The 18388-nt window shown below is 37.3% G+C and overlaps 1 protein-coding gene across 1 annotated transcript in view; it reads right to left on the bottom strand.

The window, feature by feature from the left end:
• The window catches only part of STAT4 (signal transducer and activator of transcription 4), a 52606-nt gene extending 34681 nt beyond the window's left edge, over positions 1 to 17925 (bottom strand). The window contains exons 1-7 of the mRNA XM_087949549.1: positions 17609 to 17925; positions 8817 to 8945; positions 7175 to 7319; positions 4573 to 4671; positions 3373 to 3465; positions 2141 to 2219; positions 719 to 804 (exon numbers count right to left, since the gene is read on the bottom strand). Coding sequence (XP_087805675.1) covers positions 719 to 804; positions 2141 to 2219; positions 3373 to 3465; positions 4573 to 4671; positions 7175 to 7319; positions 8817 to 8944 — 630 coding nt within the window. The 5' untranslated portion in view covers position 8945; positions 17609 to 17925. The remainder of the gene's footprint in view (positions 1 to 718; positions 805 to 2140; positions 2220 to 3372; positions 3466 to 4572; positions 4672 to 7174; positions 7320 to 8816; positions 8946 to 17608) is intronic.
• Positions 17926 to 18388: the final 463 nt, after the last annotated feature.

Genomic DNA, 18388 nt, shown 5'->3' with positions numbered 1-18388 from the left:
CTATATCCTTCTGATGCTTTTGAAGATCAAAAACAATTTTGGGAAAGGACAGTTCCAACCAAAACAAGTTTGACTTGTTGCTTCTGAAGTGTCTAGTAATTCTATATCTTTTAAATCGTACAATTTCTCTGTGTAGCAATTGTACATTTAATGTATGTGTCCTTGTCTAAGATTTGCTCTATTATAGCTATCAAATAGCAATACAGTATATTGCAGTACGTATATATCCAAATGCGTGTTTCTCAATTTTGGCAAGTTTAAGACAGGCAGACTTCAACTCCCAAGATTGACTGGGAAATTCTGGGAAAGCCCACCCATCTTAACTCTATCTACCTTAAACTTGCCAAGATGGAGAAACACTGGTCTAAATATTGACATGACCATAGGGGCTATTAGATGGAAAGAAATTAAGCCTTGCTTCAGTGTTGTGTGGAGACTTCTGCCATGTCCTCCCTCCCTCCCTGTTTCTCCATGAGAGAATTTGAGCATTCTCAGTTCTTACTGGGAGTTGCCCAGAGATAAATGAATAAAAAACCAACAAGAAGTTCTTAAAACCATGACCAGTTTTAAGAACTAGTTGTATTGGCTTTTTGTTGTTGTTGTTAATTTGGAATTAGTTCTTAATTTGGAATTAGTCCTTAATTTGCAAGTAGAAAAATGACTTTCCATGATGCCTTTAAGTCAGCAAAGTATATAAATGACAAACAAATGAACCAACCTTTCTCTTGTAGTCTATAGCATTGAGCATTTCCTGTAACATCAGCATCTCTTGCTTCATGACAGGACTGTTTTTGTCATTCTGTTCTAAAAGGAGATATGTAAAATATGTACAAAGCATAAGAGAGGGGAAACCCATCAAAATAGCATGTGTAAGTAGTTTTAAGGCAGCGTGTTTTCATTTTTTTTCCTATCACACTTTTACTTTGCTTGCAACCAATGTTAGATAAATATAAACATGTATCTCTCAGTAAGTTTATAAATACATTCTGGTGTGCTATCTAATGTATTATGTCTCACTTTGTCCAGGTTTGTTTTACAAAAGGAGTGAGCATTAACCAAAATCAGTACCCTGTCAGTATTCTGAATATTTAGTCTAGTTTTTTGGATTTTAAAGCAATATGCCTTCCCCCCCCAATAAAAACTAGCCAATAACTGTTATTTGGTCTGAAAGCTCTGCCTTTTTATCTCAGTGATGAATAAACCCAGGTTGGAGAGGACATTTCTGAACAAAAAAGAAAAGAAAAGAAAATTGTTAAGGCCTTCTTCTTGCCCAAAGTCCTTTTTCGCTCATAGCTGAATTTCTGAAGGAACAAAATATATTATGGTTCTCCTAAGCTGTATGCATTTTGGAGTATGCATGTATGGAAAGTTTATCTCTACTTCTAAATGGGGTGGTTTAGAGAAATGAACCCATTACTGTTTTATCATTAACAATTCATTAACATTACTTGGATTGAACCATCCATTGTAAAAGACAAACTACATAAATAACCTTAAATAACCCTGTATTTTCTTGCCGTTTTATTTAATTTTTTAAAAAAGCTTAGGATTATTATAGCTGCAAATTCACATTTTCTAGTCTAGCCACAACCTGGAATCTTTTATATTTGGGCAGTAGATAACTACTGTTAAATACATAAATAAAGAATTCCATTAAAAACTAATTAATTAATCTCCTTTCCCCTATTGGTCTGACTGCATCCTTAAAAAAAATTCTTTAAAAAAAAAGGAATTACTCATACAAAATATTACAGCCACAGTGTGACTTAAAGATTAAACTGATAGAACATGAAGGTATATGTTCATACATAAATACATACCATTAAATTCAGGGATACTTATCTCCATGTTAAAATGCAGAGGGGCACAATCTTAGCTGGACTAATATTTTGCTGGATTTAGCCATGCGCCCTAAAGAATACATTAGGCTAAAATGTTAGGCCTATTTTATTTGGAATTTATTTTGCATGGAATATGTGTCAATAGCAGTCTGAGTCTTAATGAAATCCTGCCCTTCACTCCAAAAAGAAGACTCTGGATGTTCAATGAAAACCTATAGCCTATAGAACTAACAGCCAATTTTTACAAATATGCAAGATCCACCATTTTTTCTTCATATGCATTGTGTGGGAAAGCTTACCTATGTTGCATATAGTTTTAAATCTGAAGTCAAACTCCTCTTGCAAATCTTCTAAATATTTGACGTCTTGTTCTGTCAGCTGTTTTCAGATTAAATGCATTGAGTAGTAAGTAGATCTAACATAATTCATAGCATATAGCAAACAATAATGACATTCCCTAGGAAGCTTTAGTTTCTCTGAAATGAAATGGAAATGGTACAATTGCTATCTGCTTCCTTAGTGGGAAAAGTAGCTGGGATTACAAATCATACTAAACCAAAAAGTGGATTGATTTTTACCCAGCCAACCAATTTTAGTGTATTCAGCAAAACATTCTAATGGTACCCTATTACACTGTGTATCATGCTGTATTGCATCTGTAGATATATAGTGTTTCTATGCATGTTTATTCAGAAGCCCCAATTTGTTCATTGGTGCTTATGCTTAGATAAGCATGCACAGAACTGCAATCTTAAATTTCTCTTTTGCTTTTAATCAAAAAGTACAGCTCACGGGAAAAATCTAGCTTCAATAAGAGGAGACCAGCTGAATCCAAGAGGAATTAAAAGAATTTTGTAGGTGTTCATAATTCCAAAGCAGCTTTCCCAGCCTTGGATTAATTTGCCAGCTCCCAAGAGTATCGGGGAAACAGAATTAGTGGGACAGCATTCTCAGATACTGCGATTTAGTTGTGGAGAAACCTATCCCTGATAAATTAATAACAATATTTTCAGCTCAAAGCTTTGAATGGGGACATTCAAATGGGGTATGTGTCACTTGTACTGTATCTTAAAAAGGGCAACAGTCCACTTTCCATTATATTATCATCTCATTCTTCTGTACTTGTGGATCTAGTTTCAAGTTATCATCATATTTAATCCATATAAAATTTTTTGGTACCGCTATAGTTAATCCTCAACTTACAACTGTAATGGACCCCAAATTTCAGTCCCAAGTCATGATGGTCATACATTGAGGCACCCATATGGCCAACCTGATTTTACAACCTTTTTTGCGATGGTTGTTAAGCAAATGAAGTGTTCCTTTGTTGAGTCAATGCATTCCCATGGTTCTTTTTTGCTGGAAACTGGGTGACCGCAGGGTGTGTGTTCCACTGTCAGAACTCCAGAATTGGGCTATAAGTACCTTTTGAGGTGGGTGTCCATTGTAACATTGAACAGTTGTTAAGGGAGGATTACTGATATGTTAGATCTTCAATCAGATATTAGATGTACAAACTGTAACAACTTGCCTGTGTACTGTTCTTAATTTCAGAACCCTTGAGCTCGATTTTTCTTTGCCTTTCTGAACCCAAGTAGTTTTGTAGTGACTTTTCTAGAGGTCCCTAGAAAAAGAATATTGATAGGTCAGTTCATTAATACTATCCCACTTAGCACAGATTATTTAATGGCAAGTTTTTTGTGAGAGAGAACAGACTAAATTCAATAAGGACAATTGACTTTTGGTAATGGTTCCCATTTGTTCAGCTTTTTCAAAGGCAAAACACAGATGTGGGACTCACAAAAAGTATTCCTAATAACTGGAGATAATTGGACTGCCATAGGTACATTAATTGTTTATCTAAAAACAGCCCAAAGAAAGTTTTAAAAATGATGAATGTTCAATGGCAAATCAAGATATGTTTAGGAACCTAAGACCTCTGCATGGTACAGAATTTACTTCAAAGGAAAAACTTAAAATGAAGAACAGCAGTGTATTTTCTCACCTTTCAACTTTAAAAAAAGGACAGGGGGGGAAATACAAATACTCCATGAAACTTCAATTGATCTATGATCTATCTATACCTCTCATTATTTGCCCAGGTTTTTTATTTTTAGCTCCTCAGCATCCCTGCTTTATTGTGGTAACCAAAATTGGACACAACTTTTCAGGTGCAGCTTGATCAGTACTCTATCAAAACCTCACAAGGCTGCAGGTGAGATTGCAATGACTTTTTTTTGGCAACTGTAACACACTGCTGTCTCAGGTTCAATCAGAGATTCTTGTAGATCTTTATCATAAGTACTATCGCTGAGCTGAAATCTTATATTTCTCACTACTGAACAGTATTTTAATGAATTTAGGACCAATGTTCCTCTTAACCTTGTACCGGTCTTCTAAAGCAGTGATCCCCAACCTTTTTTACGCCACGGCCGGTATCCCCAACCCTTTTTATGGCGCGGCCCAGTACCGACATCAGCTGAGGCCGCCATCTTGTTTTGATGAAAAAGTGCTTCCGGTGAGCTTTCTACCCGGAAAAGCTCACTGGAAGCACTTTTTCATCAAACAAGATGGCGGCGCCAACGCCAGCGCCCGGTAGGACTTGTTCCACGGACCGGTGCCGGTCCATGGACCGGTGGTTGGGGACCCCTGTTCTAAAGTACTAGTATATTGAAGCTTTGCATATTTGATGGACATTCCTTCTATCTCCTCATCATCATCATAAAATTACCTGAACTGGCATACTTGCTGAAGCCAATATTCTTCTTTCTTCTCTTAAACAGTTTGAAATAACTAGTGCTATATGTAGAGGATTACTTTGATATTTTGCCTGAAAAACAAAGAAACATAAGAAAGATCTAATCCTAATAGCAAACAAAGAAACATAAGAAAGATCTATCCTAATAGCAAAAGTCAGCCACAGTCGGTAGAACAGCCATGGACTCGTTGCAGAAAATTCATGTCCATTCTTAATATGTATGTAATCTATGTGATAGAACTATGTAATCTATCAGTTATATGAATCATAACATCTCTCTGCATATCAGACTCTTTTCTGTAATTTCTTTATTTTCCCCATTTCATCTGTGTTGTTTCTCTCAAACTTGTATTTGGTTCTCTAACAAAAGGAAGATAGAAATTCAATATCTGAAGTTTTCACCATCATTGCATCTGCATGCTGCAATAAGTTTCTTACCCACTTAGTCTTTCATTAAAAAATGCTTACATGATGCTGACAAGATACTAAATCCTTTAAGGGAGTACAGCTGGGACATTTAACCAATGAACTTGAGTAATTGTTGTGTGCATCATTGAGATTTGAATTTCTGGCTTTCCTTTAAATCTTTACATATGTTTTCTTTTATCCTCTTTTTTTCCTAACCTTCCACTCTACCATTTCTCCCATATCAGAATCAGACTAATAGAAAGGTCTTTGACAGGCACAAAATATAGCAATAGCACTTAGACTTACATACCGCTTCACAGTGCTTTACAGCACCCTCTAAGTGTTTTATGAGTCAGCATATTGCCACCCACAATCTGGGTCCTCATTTTATCGACCTTGAAAGGATGGAAGGCTGAGACAACCCTGAGCTGGTGAGAATCGAATTGCCAAACTGCTGGCAGCCAGCAATCAGCAGAAGTAGCCTGCAGTACTGCATTCTAACCACTGTGCCACCACAGCTCTTAGTATCTTAATATAAGAACATAGATGGTGCCCTGTTGGATCGGACCCTTGATCCATCTAGTCAATCAGTTTGTTCTCATAGTGGCCAACCAATCATACAAGGAAGCCCTCTAATTCCCCAGCAGATGGCGTCCAATTGCAGTCCAGCTCCAATGGAATGTAGTAAGGAGGCTGATTCGGGGTGGGTGGGTGTTACCTTCCAGAGGAGTAAGAAGCAAAGCAGGTGTGAGAAAATGAAGAAGCCCCTTTCTAATAGTTCATATACTGTAGACGAGATAGTATATGAAATCTGTCAAGCAAAATTTTGTCTATAAGTGTTAAACAATAAAGAACTCAGCTTGGAAGATTTACCATGTATCATTCTTGGTTTTGAGCTTGACACCTAGTGCCATCAAGGCTAACAGCTATTGATCCTTAGCAGAACAGAATGAATTATCCTCATATATTTAAGATTAAGGTTTATGGCTTTTAGTTTAGTTACGTCTCTAACTTATGGAGGAGAAGTATAATGCTGACAAAGATTCAGGCATACCAGAGATAAATTGATTTTGCACATCATGGTAAATACACACATAACTGAATATATAATTTGAGTAAAAATCTTATCTCTGCAACCCTTTGTCTGTAACAAAGCCCTGCTGCTGTTCCAAAATTTTGCTCGTCACTTCATACCCTTTTAATCAGAGTTCTAACCAACACCTTCTCTGTTAATGAACAAATTCCTGCTGTAATGTTCTCGTTTGTTTTTGCAATCTTTCTGAAATCTTCTGCAACTTTTGTATAGGGGAACAATAATGGCCTTTTCCCAATTGTCAGGCAAAGTTAATCTTCACATACATTACAAAAAAGTTTCATATCCACTCCATAAACAAACCACATCCATATTGTAACATTTCTGTGGCTATACTACAACTCACCCTTTTTTCAATATTCTATCATCATCATTTATTACTTCCTTTTTATCAGGGTTTGACTTGGTCACTGACACTTATAGCCTAGCATTCATTCCAATTTCACACTGCAACACACCACATTATAATGTTTATATAATGGATATGTACAATATATACTCTATTAATAATGAAGACTACATAATTTGTTTCTGAAAGTATGTATGTTTGCAGCTTCCTTTAGATTTCAAAATGTAAATCTTAGTTTGAAACTGAAACACACAGGTTGCCTTATTATTAAATATTGCTTTGCCCCCATAGCATTCAGTAGATGCTATGATTATGTCACACACATGATGACTTTATTGCATAATAATGCAATTCAAACAATTTGCATAATTTGCATTACAAGAAGTTAATCTCACTTTCTCCCTCACACGCACACCCCCACACTCCCCCAAAATTACTTTATTATAGCTTTTCTACATGTCTTGTCTTGCTATCTTTTCTATATTTTGGAGTAATTTTTTGCCATTTATCTGCTTTCTTTTTCTACCCATGTTTGATTATAAACATCATGCTGGAAAAAAAACAGCTTAAATTCAGTGTGTTGGTTGATCAAATGTTTAAAATTAATGCATCCAATAATTCCCGTGCTCTGGTTGGTATAAATATCCTTACACAAAATCTTATATAACAGAACTGACACCATAGTTGGTGCAGGAGATTTCTTTGCAATTCTTTCTTAAACTCACCTGAAGAATTTTCCTGACTTTCTTTAGGTTATGTATCAAAAGGAGATTCTTCTCCTGAGAAACACGCCCTAAATGTTCATCCAGTTTTATGAATAAGTTATGCAACAGCATAGCTGCTGTAGACTCATTGCTATATGCAGACTCCCTTTGCAACAGGAAATAGATAAGAACAAAGTACATATATCAAAAATAGTAATGTTTTCAAAATCATTTGTTCAAGAGAAATATTAGGCTCTAAATGGGAGGCCTATAAATTGGTTATACAGATTCTGTTTTTATCTCAAGAAAATATTCTGTATATAATATAAATTATATACAGAATATTATTATTATAACAATATTATAAAGTTAAATTAAAATAAAATTATATAGGCAAATATAGGATCGAAAGAGCTAATAAAATTATCAGTTTAGTTTTTAAAAAGCTCTCTTCAACTTTAAAACAGCACATATGTATTTAAAGATGTAATATTTACATATTTGTACATATATTTATATAAGTAAGCCCCTTTTACCTTTTTAATTAAATATTATTGTTTGTAGTCCTAAAATTAAAATGGAAAACTGATAAACATCTTATGTAAATTAACATCTGACCATAAATGTAAGAATATTATCAATATACTGTCTTCTGTCCGTGTAGGAGTGAAGAATGGACAGAGAATCCATTTCAAATTAATCATTGGAATTAATTAACAATTGCTGATATGTACTGTCTAGAACACGGGTGTCAAACTGATGCTGTCATGTTGCTGTCACGTGACGTTTCGAGATGTTTTTTTCCCTTCACAGAGCTGCAGGCATGACCTGCACATGATGCATCCAGCCTGCAGGCCGCAAGTTCGATACCCCTGATCTAGAGTTTTGAATCTGGATACAAATGTGTTTACAAAAATAATTACCATACATAGAATCCTCTAAAAAGAATCCTCATGGTGCATTTTATAAAACAAAATATTTTATAGTTTGGCATGTTTATTTCCATGTATCTTTCAGTATCAAAGACAATACGCATAAAAGAATGGCATTATTCCAATGATTAAATGGGTTAATATATTCCCTGAACTTTGTTTGTAGGTAACAAAATGGCTATAACAATAACAAAAACATAGAAAGAGAAGGAACATTAATTCATAAATAATTCATATTTTACTATATACTTTCCAAATGATTCTTGATGGAGTAGGCTTATTGAATATGAAATTGTGTAAAATTATAGTATTATTAATTCTGTACTTTTGAATTATTTGTTATGTCTATTGAATGTTTACTGGTTTAATGCCATTAAACATTAAGCAACAGATCGTGATACAAAACAACAATATTTTATTTTTACTTGGATAATAAAATAACCATATTCCCAAGAAGAGGGTTTTTTTTTCCTATCCAGGAAGCTATATCTGTATACAACATTGTTCTCAACTTTGGCAACTTGAAGGTGTGTGGACTTGAACTCCCAGAATTCCCAAACAGCAATTTGTAGAATTCTGACTAAGGAATTCTGGGAGTTGAAGTCCACACATCTTCAAGTTGCCAAATAATCACTGGTGCACAACAGTAAGTATAATGCAATCTATATCTGCTTATTCAGCAGTCCCCTAATATTCAAGGCAGAAGAAAAAGAAAAATCATCCAAACTTACCAGTCCTGGCTTTCGATCCACTGTGCTAAAAGATGTCGAATTTCCATGGGAAAGATGTCATCGTAAATCTGGTCTATCTGCTCTAAAAAACAGGGTTCCAACTGCTGCACTTGATTCCACTGAGACATGCTAAAAAAAAAAAAAGCCTTGTTTTTTGAGACAAGAAAGATGAGATCTTTCAAATATGATGGATTGCAATTTCCAAAATGGCTGGCCAGTATGATTTGCAAAATTGCCAGCTAACAAAAACTCAGAGAGGACTTAAAAGCCTTTTCCAGACAAATGAAACTTGCTGGTTAGAGGTAAACAATATATGGAAAGCTTGAAGGGATGTAGCTTTTTCATACTTTGTCCCAGTTTGCTTTGTATTAAGGAAGTTATATTGTTGAATTAACATAAGTTTACCACTTTAAGAAATGTATTAATTGCCAAAATAATTTCATACGTTGTGCAATTTTGGCACTGTAAATGCCAAACAATAACAGTCAATTGACAGACAATAACAGTCCATTGATCCTACTTAAAATCTCTACTTTTAATTACTTTATTGTGGTGGCACGATTGTTAGAAAGCAGTATTGCAGGCTAATTCTGCAAACTGTCAGCAGTTCAATCCTGACCGGTAAAATGAGGACCTAGACTGTTGGGGGCAAGTATGCTGACTCTGTAAACCACTTAGAGAGTAAAGCACTATGGAGTGGTATATAAGTCTAAGTGCTATTGCTGTTGCTACTTTATCATTCTGTAAACTTTGTTTGATATCTGTGTATATTATTCAAATACTTCAAAACTTGGTGCAGGCTGGGACTTATGCTTTCTTTTTCCCCTCTTTGTCTTGAAGACAAAAACAGTAGTACAAAATTCCAGAAGCATCAACAGTAGAAAAATAGAGATGATTGCATAAAATGTTTCTGAAGCACACACTGGAGTTCTGTTGCTGAAATCCCATATTTAGTATTGGAAAACAATACTTGTTACTAGTCAGAATGTTAACGAAATCCAGCTGACATTGTTTATTATCCCTATATTTTGGTTCATCAACCGTATTCTGTGTACAGTAGCTGTCAGTTAATTTTCCCCACTCCCCGCCTTGTCTACAGTGAGGGCTATAATTTTTATTCTACCTTCAGGGAATATTTGCATTATACCTCCAACACCACCTGGCTGATGAAGGTGAGAGCAAAGAAGGGCACATTGTAAAGAAATGGGTACAAGTATTCATTTTGACAGAGGGGATTTGGACTTTGCATGGTGCAATTGTATTCTTTCAATTTCATTAAAAAGTGCTTTTATTTCTGGAGGGATTTCCGGTTTGTCGGCTTTGCGGCGGTAGGGATTCGCAAAGCTGCGCGATCCTGCCGCGCTAGCGGGTTTTGGGGCTCCGATCCGAAGGGTGCGGAGCAAGGCTGCCCTGCAGGGGCAGCTGAAGGTAGGGGGATCCGGGAAAGGGTTTGGGGGTGCTGCAGACCCCCTCCCTAGCCGGCAGAACCTCCTTTTACCAAGACGGTGCAGCGGCGGTCCGTAATGGCCGCCACAAAGAAGCTGGCAGCTGGGCAAGTATGCGCTGGAGGAAGAGGAGAAAGTTTTTAAAAGTGAAAGTCTTCTTGGTTGACCCAGGACTCTAAGATATATTTAATTTAATTCCTGAAAATGATGGCTTTTTGGGTGATTCTTTCCACAAGAGAAAATAAGCGGCAATTCTGAGGTGCTGAAAGGAAAGTTTACTCTCCCCCGACGGAATTAATAAATGGATATTGAGAAACCTGTTTTTTTTCAGGTAAAACTAGCTTTTTGGGATAAGTTGGAAGGAGAGGACAAAAATATATTTATCTGGTTGGACTTTGTTGGAGGAGATGCCTTAAGGATTTGAAAACAGAAATAAAATCTTAATAAGGCTTCAGAACACAGATTTGAATTTTCTTTTTTTCTTTGTCTGATACTACCCCTGGAAGAGAAAGGGGGAATTTTGGCTTGGCTTGGATTGATTGAGGATTCTGGACTTTGGGATTGTCTTGTTTTTCTTTTGGAATATTTTGGTTGGTGTGAGAAGAAAGAGGGAAAAAAAGAAAGAAAAGATCTACAATGGCTTTTTCCTTTGAGGAACTGAGAGATGAATATGAGCAAACAAAAGCAGCCTGTAAAGATGGTATGGAAAAAGCTTTTCTTTTTTTAGAAATGGCGTTGGTTAACTACGAACAGACAATACAGATGGAAGTAGAAGAACAACAAGATGAAGACGCCATCTTTAATGAATCCCAAAATTCATTTAAGAAAGAAGGAAGGAAGAAAGCGAGGAAAATGAAGGACTTAAGATCTAAAAAACATTTAAAAAAGAGAAAAATATGATGCAAAATAAATACAATGATAGCAAACAAGAGAAAAGGGAATACAACAGAGAAGGGATGCCGGCAAGACAGAGGTTAGAAGAAGGGGGTAGGAAGATTTGGTGGGGAAGAAAGAAAGGGAAAGGCGGAGAAAAAGCCACAAAGTTTTAAAATTAGATGGGAAAAGAGGAATCTTTTTTAGGGATAATGGGTAAAGTATAAATTTTCTTAAAAAGATTCTGCAAGGTACACAAGATGGTATTGTAACATTTGTATTAGAAATAGAAAATTAGAATGGCTTAAGAGTTAATAAGAAATTAAAATGTTGAAATGTTTAATAATGATTGATTTTTAAAATGTAATAAAATATTGAAGGGAAAGGCAATGAGAAGGCTATAAGATTTATTATTTAGATTTATTATTTAACTACGTATTTAGGAGGATATTATGTATTTAAACATTTTTGATTTTTACTCTGTTTTTATTGTTACTAAAAGTAAAAATTAGTAGATAGAATGTACCAAGCAGAATCAAATTGGGTATTAGGTGTTTATAAATGTTAATCTAATTAATTTAGGAGAGGATAGAAAGGCATCATGCTCTGATTAGTGATTTCAGGAGAAATTCTTTTTTTTTCATTATAAGAAATGAGATAGAGGGATAATAAAGGATGGGCAAAAGATACAAATATAATGATTTAAATTAAGATGGATTGAATAAGATAGAATTATGAAGAGTGAAATGTGTGGAGAAGTTTATGTAGAAGATACAGAATGGTAAATAAAAAAGGTAATGATCTGTAAGATGAGCATGAATATAATTAAAGCCCATATAAAGAGAGTACCTGGGGCCAAGTTACTTTACTAAAAGATTTTTATATGTATGTTTGTGTCTGTTTATGTCTTTGAGAGTATTGGTGAAACCTTGTGCAGAAACATAGAAAGAGAGTGACGATAATCAAGTCAGAAAGAAATAGATGAAATAATATAGAAATGTATTGTATAAGATAAGGTTTTATCTGACTTGTTAAATCCATAATGGAAAAAGGTTCAAATGTGTAATGGTTGATGATGATTTGTTTGTTTTTGAAATTAATAAAACTTGTTTAAAAAAAAAAAGTGCTTTTATTTCTTATGATAATGCAGGTAGTCTTCGACTTACAACAGTTCATTTAATGACTGTTCAAAGTTACAATGGGACCGAAAAAGTGACTTATGACCGTTTTTCACACTTACGACTTTTGTACCATCCCCATGATCATGTGATGAAAATTCAGATGCTTGGCAACTGGTCCATACTTATGACCATTGCTGTGTCCCAAGGTCATGTGATCACTTTTTGCAAAGTCTGACAAGCAAAGTCAATGGGGAAGCCAGATTCACTTAACAACCCGGTTACTAACTTATCAATTTCAGTGATTCACTCAACAACTGTGGCAAGATGATCGTAAAATGGGGCAAAACTCACTTAACAAATGTCTCACTTAACAACAGATATTTTGGGCTCAATTGTGGTCATAAGTCGAGGACCATCTGTACCTCTAGAATTCTGGTAATGTAGAACATTTATTTATTTAAACTATCTGCCTAAAATGTTGACATGACTCACACTTAAAATACTATTCAAAAGACAGATTTCAAAAAGCAATGAAATAAAGGAACAAACTTCAGTCAATTAATTCTGGGGTTGGGGTAGATGTGCCTTTGAGTCAGTGCTGACTCCAGGCAACTGCTGGGACTTTGCAAAATTTCAGAAATAGTTTACCATTGCCTCCTTCCTAAAGCTTAAAAAGGGACTGGCCCAAGTTCTGGCTTTGTGCCTCACATTGGCCTAGAATTCACGGTCTCTTGATATCCAGCCTGATGCCATAACCATTTACCAAACTGGCTCTTTTAATATTGATTTTAACCCTTTTAAATTCAGTTCTCAATAAATACAGAAAAGAAACTTAGGATCACAGAATCTTAAGAGTTGAAAGTGCAGTGCATGATGCCCCGGGGCGTTTCTGACAGACAACCTTAACTGAATACCTCTAACAGAGGAGAACTCACTACATGAATTCTAGTTCTCCCTTAAGCATAAACGCCAGCTAGGTGGCTTTAATCCATCACTCTCTCTCTCTCAACACAATTCATGTCACAGGATTGTCATAGTGGGCAAAAATAGGAGGCAAGAACACTAGGTATGCACACTGCCTGGGTGCGACAAAAAATAAAGGTGAATAAATTTGTAAGGGAATAAGATCCTAACAAACAAATCAACCCTGTCACACATTTATTTATGACGGGCAGCCTTGTACATTTTCTATATGAATGGATTTCCATTATAGTGTATGCCTCCTCCCTGTCTGTCACCTGCTCTTGGGCTTCTTTTATACAAAAAACATCCATATGTAAATACAGACTGGTTGAACAGATGACAAGCATAAAATAGGATTTGAGTTTAAAGTGGGAGGAGGGAGATTTCCATGGGGCACTCAATGAAATTTGGTGATACAGCGACCTGGCAGTGAAAAAGTGGTTCTGTCCCCACTTTTTCTCCTGCCACAATGAGCCCTGGGTGTCAGATCATTCTGGTACCCACTGGCCAACTTAGGAACAGGAGGGGCAGTAAAGTAGCTGGCAGGTATCAGGATGATCTGGCGTCTAGGGATCACCAGATTGTGGCACTGACTGGATGATCAGTGAAGTATATCAGATTTGATGCTCAGGAAAACTATGGTGACTTGTTCCCTGTTTCAAGGTAAAACCACTACATTAACACTGGAACAGCTGGACAGATCATAACCCTCAACAAACCAGCAACCAGATCACTGATGTGGTCTGTCAGACTATATCCATAGTCAAAACTGTGTTGGGAAAAGAGGGAAAATGCTACTTTAAAACTGGAACAGCCAAGGATGGTTTTAAGCTTCCTCTGGTATTGGCTAGGGGTGACATGAAGGCAACCTCATGAGGACATGACATGAAAAAAAAGAGATTATTTGTGCTGTGATTAGATGCAGCTGAGGAAAAACCCACTTTTTTTTTGGTCCTAACTAAATGGATGCTAAGGATGACTGAGCCCGGTTTTCCCAAGATGACTTAAAATAGCACGATAATGATTTAAATGGCAGGTTGATACAGCAAATAACAGCTGTTCAAATGCCCTGGGTCTAAAACGTTCATGGTCTATAATGTAATAACCCACAATTTGAGATTTTTCTGTTAATAATTTGGATGCCAATGCAGCTTTTTCAAACAGAAGATTGATATGCTCTTTGTGCCCTGGATTTGGGATAAACTGAATTTCAAATATTCTTCAAAGTCAGCTTTATGTGCAGAGCATCGAACGAATCCAGGTGTGCTGTAATTAAAACATAATTTGAGCTGAGAAGCCATGAAGTATGTAAGAACTGTATCTATAAGTGGAATCCCAAAGGTGCTTTTTCAAGAGGCAACTGGACTTTCTGGTTTTTCTTGGAAGATGTTTCACTTCTCACCCAAGAAGCTTCTTCAGCTCAGAGCTAAAGAAGCTTCTTGGATGAGAAACGTCTTCAAAGAAAAACCAGAAAGTCCAGTTGCTCTTGAAAAAAGCACCTTTGGGACAACCATGACCTGGATGACTGAGAACCTCCACAGATTATAAGTGGAATATTTGAGAGTGAACGGAATACTACAATAAAGTATTTGTTCAAACAACAGTTTTATCCCAGATTCTACCATGCAGGCATCACCTCTTCCTGCAATGAGATTCCACTCAGTTTGTAACCAACTACTCTCATTAAATAGGATAAGTAAGAGTCAAATGCACATCTAGCTGACATCTTATCTCCAAAAGCCCTCAAGCTGCACAAGCTAAAATTCATCCAACTTAACTGGACAAGCAGGAGCTAAACAGATACCTCCTAATATTGTTCTAACAATAGCATCCAAGTCAAAAAGAAAATGCAGATTTTAGAAACTGGTCATAACAAGAGGCTAAGCACAGACCTGTACTGCTAGCTTGCAAGGAATAATCCCTGTGGTAAAGAAATAAGCTTTTTATCAGTTCACTGAACAGACTCTAATATGTACTTGTTTATATTCATCCCAACTTTTTCCAACTCTATGACTCTAGCCATCTTAGCTCCAACTTTAACTAAGAGTTCAATAGAACAAATGGCACAGAAGACATTTCCAAAAATCATTAGAAAGGCATTTTGGATCAATTAGCCTCCCAGAGTAAACCATCTTCCCTCTGAAAACGCCACAAAGCCTAAACCTTACTAGGATGCTTTCAGATTAAAAACATGTTATATGTACAAAGCACTGGCCAAACAGTAAAAACGCAATTATGAACACATTTTTGTGACCCACTAAAAACTACATATATTACTATGCATAAAATCACATAAAATATTTGATATGTCCAGTGCAAAAGTAAATCATACTATACAGAAGTAAACTCCACAAAAGTCAGTGGGATTTAATTCCAGAGGACCACAGAGAATTAAGAGTCTTATTTTTGCTTATTATATAGTTAATATGTTTGTTTGTTTTACTTTGCACAGTACAATTGTATTGCAAGGAAAAACTTGATGTTATTTTCTACATGAATCATTTTGATTATGGCATAACCTATAGTGAACCAAGCCATTCGCAAAAACATTTGTGATTATAATTCTATGAGGATGTGAAACTCTATTAAACTATGCACTCAAATGGTTTTTGCTTAGATTAGGAGATAATTTTGCAACTTTAGTTTTAAAGTTTCTAGTCATTCTTTTTTAATTCCAAGTCATATTTTGACTCTTGGTGACTGCCTGGACTTATCCCTACAGTTCTTTTGGCAAGATTTGCAAAAGTGACTTGTCACTGCCTCCTTCTATGGCCGAGAAAGGAACTGGACCAAGTTCACAGAGCTGGCTTTATGCCGAAGGAAGACAAGACTAGCACTCACCATTTCCTGGTTGGTACCTTAATCATTACACCAACTTGGTTCTCAGAGCATCAAAATCATTACGGTGTAGCAATTTCGTGTACTCTACACTACTTAAACCACACTTAAAATGTTGCTTCCAGTACTGGGTCCACAGATTAAAAGGAACTTAAAGAAACAGGAGTGGATTCAAATGAGACATACCAAGAAGTAACAGGCTTGAAAACAAAGTTCTATGCAGCACAGAGAGCTACAGGTTTAGCTTGTAAAAGGGGAAAAAATGAGAGGAGATATGATAAGTAGATATCTATAAGTATTTAAAGGGCTGTTAGCACCATGAAAAGCAGGGTAGATCTGTTCTTTTTTGTAACCAAGACAGAGTCCAATGAGTTGAAATTAAATGAAATAATGATTTCATTTATCCATTCAACATTAATTACATTATTAAATATTAATTAAATGAAATAAACGAAAAGAAGGCTGAAGATTAGGAGAAACTTCTTGATGAGAAGAGCTGTTCAGCAATGGATCAGTCTATCCAGAATAGAGTTGCTACACTCTTACTGAAAGTCTATGGGGATTCTCAGTCCTCCAGGTCATGGTTGTCCCAAAGGTGCTTTTTCCAGAGGCAACTGGACTTTCTGGTATCTCTTTGAAGACGTTTCGCTTCTCATCCAAGAAGCTTCTTCAGTTCTGGATGAGAAGCGAAACGTCTTCAAAGAAAAACCAGAAAGTCCAGTTGCCTCTTGAAAAAGCACCTTTGGAATATCTTCCTGAAAGATTTAGAAAAAGATGATTACAGTAGATAATCACCTGTTAAGGGGATGATTTAATGGGTTCTTGCATTTAGCGGACTTCCGCTAAATGCAGGAATCCTTTAAATCAGGGGTGTCCAACCTTGGCAACTTTAAGACTTGTGGACTTCAACTCCCAGAATTCCTCAGCCAGCAAAGCTGGCTGAGGAATTCTGGGAGTTGAAGTCCACAAGTCTTAAAGTTGCCAAGGTTGGACACCCCTGATTTAAATCATCCCCTTAACTTAAGAGGTCTTAAAAGAGAAGCCATAAGAATTTTTCCAATTCAGGCCCACTGCCTTTCTACCCTCTAATTTGGTATCACCCTAGATCTGGCATCTCTTAGCCCTAAAGAGATAAAAGCCGGTAAAATAACTGTAGATGATGGGAGATAAAAAAAATCTCCAGAAGTCCCACCAACTGTTCTTATGGAGTTTATTCCCATGAAGCACCCCAAGCTTAACTAGAAAAGGAAACGTGGTATAATTATTTCTGAATAATCGCGTCTGCACCACGAACTCCCTGCCGGTGGTTTTACGGTAGAACACGGGAGATTAAAAAAACGGTCCAGGGCAGAACAAATTACCTTGCGGAATATTAAAGCCCAGCCTTGGCGGAAGGCTGATTTACTGCGTGGGTTTTGTCGTGCTCCGACAAGGGGGGAAAAAAATCCAACCAAGGCTTGTGCGCCGATTCCTTCCAAGCCGTGGTGCTTGGTTTGTCTTCCATCCCGAGATGCCGCCTCTGCTAATGCCCGATTACCGCCCCCCGCTTTACCTGGGAATTCGCGACTGCGCCAGGTTGCGCGCTCCCAAAGGGATGGTCGAAAGCCTCCGGTCCTCGCCCCCCTCCCTTGGCTCCTTTGCGGCTCCCGGGTGCGAAGCGACGCCACCCGCAGAAGCTTCGGTCCTCCTCTCTCGATTCGGCGAACTTTCCTTCAGGTAACGTCACCCGGGGAGGAAGCGGGAGGGAGGGGGGCGGAGGAGAGCGCGCGAGGCGGGAGAAAAGAGGGGAGTTCCCCCCTCCCCTCCTCAGGCCTTTGCCGAAGTCTCTGCTGCCTTGCAGCGTTACTTCCTCCGGAGTTTCTGAGGCTCTTCCCCCCCTCGCTTTTTTCGCGCGCTCGCACGCTCGGCGCCTGGGTTTCTTCAAGGCCACTGCCGTCCCAAGCTTGTTCCTCCCTTCCCCAAGTTGCACCCTCATGAGATTGCTAAAAGAGGTGCGAAGTGCTACTTTGGGTTCAAGTCTGCTGTGAAAATTGTAGCTCACCGCAGTGAGAAGTCCTCCCCTCCCCGGGGTGGCTAGAGACCTGTTGTGGTTAGCGGTGAGGGGAAAATATTCGGCTGGTAACCTGAAGGACCTTCCCTCTCTGAGGCTTTTTTTTTTTTTTTTTTTGAGGGGGGGGGGGAACTGTCAAGACAAGCAAGAAACCAAATGACAGCCCTTTCCCTGTCTAGCCAGAGTAGCTCAATGGACTGAACTTTCTGGACAAGATGTAAAATATAGCTAGTCCTCGACTTACAACCAAAGTTGAGCCCAGAATTTCTGTTGTTACGTGAG

Source organism: Notechis scutatus, chromosome 1 (assembly GCF_049901735.1).
Source record: "Notechis scutatus isolate UNSWTSFEM ecotype Mainland chromosome 1, rNotScu1.2, whole genome shotgun sequence".
Classification (NCBI taxonomy): Eukaryota; Metazoa; Chordata; class Lepidosauria; order Squamata; family Elapidae; genus Notechis; species Notechis scutatus.
This window is presented reverse-complemented; position numbering and strand designations above follow the sequence as displayed.